This window comes from Micromesistius poutassou, assembly GCF_964030765.1.
Source record: "Micromesistius poutassou genome assembly, chromosome: 22".
Lineage (NCBI taxonomy): Eukaryota > Metazoa > Chordata > Actinopteri > Gadiformes > Gadidae > Micromesistius > Micromesistius poutassou.
In genome coordinates, this window is record NC_140292.1 from 7,573,056 (window position 1) to 7,582,998 (window position 9,943).

Sequence of the window (9,943 nt, forward strand, 5' to 3'; positions counted from 1 at the left end):
GGAATGTGTGCTGATCGCTATCTGTAATTGATCTTTGAAGAAAGGACTCTTTATATCGCATGTCTGCACTTCCGTATTCCCTGTCTGAAAGGGTGTGCCTTTTTTATAGGAGAAACCTACCCCAGGGTAGTTTAACATTAGTTTTAATCTCCACATCTTGACTTCTTGATTACTCTGAAGACCCAACGTGTGACCATCTAGTGAAGTCTGAGGCGTTAGGAACAGTGGCAGTGTTTGTGTGGACCTGAGCAGGGAAATCCAATAAAGAGCAGCCATCAACCAGTGTTTCCCCAAACAAATCTCAGTGGGGATCTCTTGTATTGTTTCTGCTCCATCCGTTCAGTGAGGGGGTGCTTTCATAGTGGTCTGTTATTGTTGTTCCTACCTTACCTATTATTGCTTGCTTGAATATTCATTTTTACACTCCCAACATTTTGTAATATATTAAAAATCCAATTTTTGCTTCATGCATTATATCATGTAAGAAGTGTATGTGAATGTAAGTCTTACATTGTCACACCGTGATACATTCGAAGTGCTGTGAGTAAGATTTAAGAGCAATGATTTGAGTGTAATTTGTAAGGAACGCCATTAGCATCTGTCAGTTATTGGGAGGAAATGGGAAAACGTCTGGCCTGTCACTGACAGGTACATGAATGCAACCCGTCAATGTAGGGAGGGAGGGTGGGAGGGAGGGAGCAGGGAGGGAGGGAGCAGGGAGGGGGAGAGATGGGGAGGGAGGTTGTTATTTTGGGGTTGATTACTTTCATAATCCTGATCTTTTCTGCTTATTTATTTATTTTCCTCTCTCTTTTTAACTAATGAATACAGTACCTACAGCCGACACACTTTGTAATTCTGATGGTTTCACGGCACTGCCTATTTGAGAGACGCTTTTGAAAGGTTTATGTACCTTGTGTTTTTCCATACCCTCCATATTACTTGTTACCTGTGTTTACTCACTACAATATTTAATATAGTTATTAAATAGTGCCAATACAGTGCCAGGAATACCACATCTGTTTATTCTCAGGCAAGTGCTTAGTTGCACATCCTAATTGTAATGGAATGTTGTGGGTGCAGTAAGCATGTTTCTGTTGAAATGAATGTTGCATAGGTCTTTCTTACACATAGACCAGATACGCTGTCAGTTTGTTTGGTAAAATGTAACTCGCGTGCAGAAGATCTACTCTGATGACAAGACATGAGACGCAACAGATTCTCGTCTCAGACTGTATCGTTGATCCGAGCGAGAACGAGAACGTTCTAACTAATTCATCTGGAACCATCACTGGCCGTTCTCCGCTGTCTGCACATGAAACCGGGGTTGCAAACCTGAGAGCCTGACGGAGGAACTTCCTTGCCAAGTGTCGGTTACCGACAAAAAACTGTTGGAGGGCCAAGGCTGTTTTGAGCCCGATAGCTGTACACAACCACTTCTAGATACAGCCTGAAACCATCAATGGCAATAATTCATTCATGAATATACACGTCAGTATATTGAGTTGTAAACATGAATCTGTTTCTTAATGAAGGGGAGCCATACTGTACATTTATAACATAACATACTCTGGGGTACTCCACAATTCCGGGTTTACGTCGCAGACTAAAAGGGTGCCACCTCTTAACATTTTTGTTGTGTCTTCCTCCAGGGAGCAGCCCGGCCCTGAGTCTCCCCCCCGCTCCAGATCAGACCTCCTGACGTCCAGCCGCTCCTGGGACAGGTTCCACTGGACCAGAGAAGCGCATTACCTGTACCTCCGTCGCCTCTCCTCCTCACGCAGCTACTCGGCCATTACCCAGGTAGGGGCCGCTTCAAGTCCAGTTCGTCCTCCTGCCCCTCCCTCTGGGCTCTTTACCGCTGGGTCTCCAGCCCATGTCATAGGTCATGTGACATGCATAGGACCAGAGTGAAACCAGTTTTGTATTTTTCTAACTTTATTTTTACATTTTGCCTGGAAGCACAATGACGGAAATGTGAGAGCAACCAAATATTATAAAGCACTCCCTTAAAAGCCCTTTTCCTTTGTTGAGATTAATCTGTTTTCCCATGAATTATTTGATTATTAGACGTTATCAATCCATAATAACAAATACCATCCCATCATAAAGACAGCAGGGCCCAAAGGGATGTCTAAAGTTGACAACGTGTCTTTTTAAGCCAAAAATGATCAGACTGGGGGAAAAGCTACCAAATGGATAATTAATGCATTACCTAAATGATTAATGCCAATACTGATCAATGCATGTTCTGTCTGATGACATGTAATAAACCTACTCATTATAAATATGATGTAACACATTCAGTTACATACAAAATCACAGTTACTTGGGATTGGTTTCCTGTTGGTTTTTCCACACACACACATGTGCGACACGCCCTAAAAGGGTGCGTCCATGCATGCTTGATGTTTTTCAGATGATATTTAATAAAACACAGTCTGGCCTTGCGGAAAAGCTCATTTGTTTGAGGTCCTGCCAATAACACTCTTCAACATATTCTGGTTCACCCTTGCCCTTCTGTCTAATTGCTTCCCACCGACCAATAGGGTTACCCCCTCTCACGTCAGTTACAATTAAGCAGAAATATGTCTCTGGAAGCCACATTGTTCTCACTGTTTGTCAGGCTATTTAGGGTAGTGGGGCTACTTTGCATTAGAATAGTTTCCACTTGTTCAGGAATGTTGTGATGACTTTATACATAGTTCCGCTTTTTAATGGCAACATTTGTTTATTTAGTTTTAAATTGTATTTTATTTTTATAAGCATTATATATATCTATCAGGCTATTGTTATTATTATTTATTGTAACCTAATTAAAAAATATATATATTACAATTTGTTTTAACTTAAAACCAACTTATACGTTTAGGGGGATTTCTAGGGCGCATCTTCATTCGTAAAGTTGTCCGATCTGTCTCTCGAGGGGCACCGTCATACGGAGCTCGCACGCACGCTCCCAGAAACACAAAACCACGCACACGCACGCACACACACGCACACACACAATAGGTCATTGTGTGTTAGGTTCTCGGGCGAGTCTGTTTTTTCCGGACCTTTTGAGTGCAACTGCTTTTCCTCCTCCGCGCTCGTCTGGGGAGCTCACAGTAGGCTCCCTTAAAAAAATCAATGCTATTTTGGAAGAATCCATCTCGGCAACATCGTAGTCTATTGCGCAAAGTAACTTGTCTGTCTTTTATAAATGGGAGTGCGGTAGATATTTTTCGGTTTAGCGAAACAAATCTTTCTGACAGTGTTTACTTTCATGAAACTGTCTTTAAGCCTTCTGTTTGGACTTGCCGTTGGATAAATACGACCCCTGCTCAGTTGGTACATCCTAAACCTTCGGGGCACGGCGCTACATTTTTTAGTTGTGGATATTCTAAGCTTTTGGAGTAGTACCTCCATGAAATATTGAGGCATGTCGGCTTGTATACAACCCGACTGCTGAGATACCCCGCGGAAGGTGACATCGGATTATAGCGTTTTGTACTTTATCAATCATCTCTGGAAGTCCAGTTCAAAGTCCACGATGCCCGTAAAGGGAGGGGGGCTCCTCTCTTTGAGCCGATACGCGACACAGTATTTCAACGTGAGTACAACCGGGAAAAGGCGGACACGGATTCAAACCAGATGGCGTGACTAGTTATTTATATCGGCTTAATACTAGTTTGACCCGGGCGGGTTGACTCTGATAAATAACGCAATCACGAGTTACCGGGACTGCGTGCCTGTTGCATCCTACCCCAGCACCTGCTGCCTTCATGCGCACTTTAGTCCCGTTGACGTTTTTACAACGCGTCAGGTACTGTCCGGTAAACTACGTTTATTTGGTTTAAACCGGGATTATTGGAGTGGACAGTGCCGCATCTTGGGGCTAAAGCGGCACAAATGTGTCAGGTTGACCTCAAAGTGAGACTTTTCTCACCAGCATTGTTCAATCATGTAGTTACTGTTATAGTAGCGATGCACATACTGGTGAATTATGTTTAGTATGTTATTGTCCCTGCGGTTTTTGATTGTCGCTGCTAATTTCTTTATTTTCTTTCTGCCTTGCAACTCCTGCTGTGTTCTTCGCGTTGTAGTCTACCCCTCTGGCCAGTAGAGGGCAGATTAGGACAATGTTTTAGGTTGTACTAGTCATCCTGATAACCTTTCAATGGTCTCGCAGTAGGGATATCGTTTTTGAATTTATTTAGTACTGATTAAAGCAACCCTTTCTTTTGTCTCGATTTCCCCTAGCTATGTGCCACATGGTTTTGACATTGTCACATGGATTGTAGATTACAGTGTCACCAGTGTAGTAACAATTTTCTGACATTTAAAACATCCCTGTTTTTGTCATTCACATTGTCCGTTGGTTGAAATGGTTGTGTTATAAGATAAGTTCCTTGTTCTGTATAGCTTTGTAGTTATCAGGTTTGAAATATCAGTGGAATTGCCTGTGTGATGGTTGGAGTACTGCATAAGTACCCTTCTGAAAATGCCTGTGTCTAAACCACATTCTGTGAAGATGACTTCACCTTTCATCAGTGGAACTCAGTGGGTCTTGTTACATAAGGGTTTCAAAATAATAATCTTGCTGTAGATGTAGGAATAGTTGGCTTCTTGGCCATTAGTGAACATTGCAATATATTATATTCTAGCTTTGTTCATTTGATAATGGCCTTTCGTGCCCTGTTCTAGTGAGTATAAATAGCTTTTTCTAGCTGTTGACATCCACAGGAAATGGAATCCCTATTGCTGGCTGTCCTATTCCTGTACAGGAAGCTACATACTTAGGGCTGTCTTGTTATGATACAACCGTTGTATGCCATTGCCTAGTTCTGATTTTTGGCACATTTATTGTTGCATAAACCTGGATTGTGTGCATTTATTTCTATCAGCCATGTTGCTGAATATGAACCTCAATCTTGCAGAAATAATGCTTATTCAGCTTATGCTATAGCTTGTGGCATTTTGCTATATGATTGTAATTTGAGCTGAACAGGCAAAGATTGCTGTACACAGCACATCCAGAACAAGGTGACACACAGGACTATTTATTGGTATTTAGCCTTCATGTCTGCATTGCGTGTTACTCTGTAGATAGAAATGTATTCGATGTAAACCAGAAACCAAGCAGGCCTGTATATATAGCCAAGCATGCCTGTATTTATACAGCACAGCTGTCCATGAGCTTCAGCCAAGATACATTCTCAATCAGTGTTAGTAAGTAATATCTGGTCCATAAAATAAGGAAGTAATATATTATACAATATACATGAGTTCAGGTTCTGTTGAGGCTAAATGCGATTACATCGTTTTAAAAACCAAACAGTGTATTATGATGAGTAACAGACTACAATTCCCAGCTCTCTTGGGACAAATGATAATGAGAAATACCAGATCTTGCTTTATATTTATTTGCCAAAGAAATTCAGAGCTGTCGGGTTTTGAGAAATTGAAATATAACATGCATGCATTGTTTTCCCTTAAAATCCACATCCACAAAGGAACAGACCCAAAGCATTGGATGTCATGTTAAGTTCTTCAGTTTATAATGAGCAGCAGTGGGGAGGGCTGCTGTACAGAAGGGGATGGTTTGAGGCACATAGTAAAACAAATTCTACAAGACGCATGGCATGCAACCCACTGGCAAGCAGACTAATGGGCAGCAGTTGCTAGGCTAAAACACCAGTACACCCTGTTTAGCTTTAGTACGCTTTTAATGTTCCCTTGCAGTTTCATTGTATTCATATTCAGTATACATTTCTTCCACTGTAGGTACTGTCTGCAATACCAATTTATTTTCCCCTCGCAGGCCAAATGTCCATAATGTGGGTAATGATCTGTCGCCAGATCAACTCATGCCCTGGTTCGGGTTTGTGCCAGGGATGTGTCAAGTGCACTGACTTCACACCCCACCCCACTAGTCTCGCCAAAAGGATGTCACCATCATAATGTATAGGTCTGGAACTATACATGCCCCACTTTCTGGAGTTAATTGCACCTATTGGTTGCTTTGGAAAGTTGGAGGTCATGATTCGTATGGGCCCAATCTCCATACCTGTGAAAGCGGGTCAATTGTTATGCAGAGAGCTAAGAGTAGATTAGGATGCATAACAACGCACGTTCCTAGCAACAACCCCTCCGGAACGTCTCCTTTTGTATATATTATCCAGACGAATGTCGCCGGTCGGGCACCGGCCCAAGTTTGTGTGTGTGTGCGTGTGGCCGGCCCGTGCGTGTGCGTGCCCGTTAGCGTGTCCCTGTGTTTACATGGAGAGCAGACTGTGGGATTTGCGCTGTATGTAGGCCAGCAGTATCCCTCTTACGTCAAAGGCAGGCGAGTAGGCAGGCAGGCAGGCAGGCAGGCAGGGCGGACAGATGCCGGCTGAGCGTTTAGCGGTAGCCGGTGTTGCCGCGGGTATGGAGGTGTGTCGGTGACCGTGGCACATCTGGGTGGGCCAGAGTACCGCCACCGCCGCCGCTGCTTCTGCCGCCACTGCCGCCGACCACAGAGAGAGGCCGGACCATTGCCATGAAGACTGTACTGGGGCTGCATAGGAAGTGGGCCCACGCGGTCAAGACCATCCGGATCTTTCAGGGGCTCGTGAGTGTGTTCCCCACGCCACCTTGGGTCACGATCTGGCCCGGGTCAAGCTCGGACCGGGCAGAACGGGACGGGACGGGTCTTTTTGGGCGCGCCGCCATGTAGTTTTGATTTTTTTGACTTTGAGTTTGTTCTTCATGTGATTGTACTGATCTGTTTCATTGATGGCATGGAAACGACGTTGCAGACCGATAGGGAATTGGACTCGACGCGTGGGGTATTTATTCCAGAGAATCTGGCAGGTCAAACTTTTACGCTGAGAGGAAAGTACTGGCTGTGTCGATGTGCCATTTAGTGGAGATTGGGATTATAGTGTCATTTGCAGAGCAGTTCAGTATCTGTGTTCAGCCTTAAGCTTTATCGAGGTGTTTTTACCATCTGTTCCCTGGATACCTGAAGCGTTTGTGTACGGCTAAGCACTGACGTGCTATGCCTTCTAGACAGTTTGAAAGTCCCTCTTTGAAGGTTTAATTTAACAAACCACACTCGAGTCGGGCAGAGATTCACGCTTAAAATCCCAACGATGACACCTGCAGCGCTTGTGTAATCACGGTCTTCAGAGAACGCCCGTTGCGTAAGGTTTTCCATTATTTAGCTGCTCAGTGAAATCTGATCGGCCAACGTTATCATGCCTAGTCTCTCCTCTCACTTTCTCTCTCTCTGTCTCTCTGTCTCTGTCTCTCATCCCCAGAACCCAGCCATGGAGGAGACCGTATGGGAGATGTACACTGTCACCCTGCAGAGGGTGAGTCCACTTATTATCATTACTATTATTATTGATCATCATTATTATTATTATTATTATTATTACTTGTATTGTCATTATCCGTAATACCACATGCAATTCCATTTGAAATGCATTCACGGCTCAGGCCGAAAGATGATACTTTCATCTGACAGAGTGACTCCATCTGAATTATTAAACCACCTCTCAAGCCGTAGCACTGAGAAAGTAGACGTAATCCTCCATCCCGGGGAGGACACCGATGTGTTGTGACCACGTGTATGTGCGTCGAGTGTAGCACGTCTCATTGACGAGCCAGGTACTGATGTGAGCTCATGGCCGGACACCCCAGTGATGGCGGTGGTTAGGTTGGCCTCTGACCACAGCGTTCCTGCACACACGCACGCACACACACAGCGCCAGAACCAGCTGTCATGGTGCTTTTATACCCTGTCTGTCTCTCTCTCGCTCACTCTTGCTCTCTCTCTCTTTCTTTTCATCTCTTTCTCGTCTGTCTCTCTCGTCCCTTTTCATCTCACTCTTTCATCTCTTTTTAGGTCAATAGCTGCTGTCCTCTGCGTGTTATTATTTTTTTTGCACTTCAATTTGTGTCTCTCTCCCCTCCTTGTTTTGTCCGAGAACAAGGATAAACATGCTCAGTAGGGGTGTAACGATCCATAAAAGTCACGATTCGGTACGTACCTCCGTTTTTAAGTCACGGTTCGGTATGTTTTTCGGTACAGCAGATTTTATTTTTATTAAACAATTGGATTTTGATTTGATTTATTAAATTGTATCAAACAACTGCTTAACACAAATGAAAAGACATCAATTGAGGATAAAAACGCAATAAAGTCCAGGACTCATTTCCATTGTGGTCCTCAACACAAAACATCAAGACAAGACAAGACACTCACAGAGTCTCATAATAAAAAAAAAAAAAATTATAATAAAAAGAAAATATATATATATATATATATTTTTTTTTCTCGATATGTACCGAAATTAAATGTGCATCGAACCGTTAGACCCGTACCGAAAAATGACGGTCCGAATGAGTGTATCGTTACACCCCATGCTCAGTGATACATATGGAACAACATCCGTTATCCCTTCATGCAAACTCTATTTTGAGTCTAACGATTATGTAGGTGGGCCCTGGGTGAACACTAGGCGGTCACCTGGTTACAAATCAAAGCAGCCTTTTTGAGGCTTAGCTGATGCTAAGTCGATTCCCCACTGGTTTATTATTAATCCTCATAAGCACCATTGAGTAGAGGACAATGCATGAGGCGACGTGAGCATACTGCATAATGTAACCTTGTCCAGCAGTGTTAACTGTGGTGGAGGACTCCTCGGTCCTGAGGCAAACCCTCACAGCAACATCCCTTTAATGGAAACACACAGTGGGCGCAAAGTGCCCTGTCATCCAGATAACGTACATGAGTTTGCACTTCGTCTTGCGTAGGTCGTACCACTCGCTCAACCATGACGACTGTTCTCTCGGGGGGGGGGGGTGGGGGAGCCGTGGGGGTAATGGGGATCCACGCGCATGGAGCAGCTAGAGACCTGGACGAGACCGCCACTGATGTTGTCTATGTTCTTGACGCTCTGGTGAGCTGGTGAGGAGACTGGTGCTCTGGTGAAGAGAGACTGGTGCTCTGGTGAAGAGAGACTGGTGCTCTGGTGAAGAGGCTGGTGCTCTGGTGAAGAGAGACTGGTGCTCTGGTGAAGAGACTGGTGCTCTGGTGAAGAGACTGGTGCTCTGGTGAAGAGAGACTGGTGCTCTGGTGAAGAGACTGGTGCTCTGGTGAAGAGGCTGGTGCTCTGGTGGAGAGGCTGGTGCTCTGGTGGAGAGGCTGGTGCTCTGGTGAAGAGGCTGGTGCTCTGGTGAAGAGAGACTGGTGCTCTGGTGAAGAGGCTGGTGCTCTGGTGAAGAGGCTGGTGCTCTGGTGAAGAGACTGGTGCTCTAGTGAGCTGGTGAGGACACTGGTGCTATAGTGAGGTGGTAAGGAGTCTGGTGCACTGGTGAGGAGACTGGTGCTCTGGTGAGCTGGGGAGGAGACATTAACTGATGTTGATGCTCCAGTGAGCTGGTGAAGAGACTGAATCAGGTGCCATGACTTGCAGCTCGGATGCCCCACAAAAAACTAAATAATAAATGGTTGAAAAGCTATTTTTACAATCCATCCTCTCATAAGGTTTAATGCAATGTAACACGTTTGATATGACGACTCTATTTACAGCGGGCCGAGTTGTCGGTCTAGGGACATGACAAATCAAACGAATGAATGTCAAAATACACTTCCCTGTTCTGTATTCACCCAGGAGTACATATCAAACGTGAAGCCTGTGTTGGGCGTCACCGTAGTCCCATCACGCGTTTGTCTCCGGCGCTCCACCACGGCAGAGAGCTAAAAATTGAGCTGGGAATAACGCGAGGATTATCCCAAAGACGGGAATTACAGAGGTTGGATTTACAGAGGTTGCACATTGAAGATGGCCCGTGCCCACAAGGGAACACACTGGCTGAATTCAATAATTGAACACATGAACTAAAGCTCTCTCATCCAGCTCAAGGCAGATTTGAGCGTATCCTCGTGTGCCCCTCACAACCCCCTGTT

The 9,943-nt window shown here is 44.6% G+C and overlaps 1 protein-coding gene across 10 annotated transcripts in view; it reads left to right on the top strand.

Annotated features, from left to right (window-relative positions):
* Positions 1-9,943, top strand: part of tjp2a (tight junction protein 2a (zona occludens 2)) — a 33,441-nt gene that overhangs the window by 5,037 nt on the left and 18,461 nt on the right. For 4 of the 10 annotated variants that reach the window (XM_084486737.1, XM_084486736.1, XM_084486739.1 and 1 more), the window contains exons 2-3: positions 1,653-1,803; positions 7,287-7,340. In XM_084486737.1, coding sequence (XP_084342863.1) covers positions 7,296-7,340 — 45 coding nt within the window. In that variant the 5' untranslated portion in view covers positions 1,653-1,803; positions 7,287-7,295. Of the gene's footprint in view, positions 1-1,652; positions 1,804-3,100; positions 3,593-3,619; positions 3,806-6,137; positions 6,596-6,771; positions 7,170-7,286; positions 7,341-9,943 lie in introns of those variants that run through there. The other 6 variants (XM_084486730.1, XM_084486732.1, XM_084486735.1 and 3 more) reach the window with 4 other exon arrangements.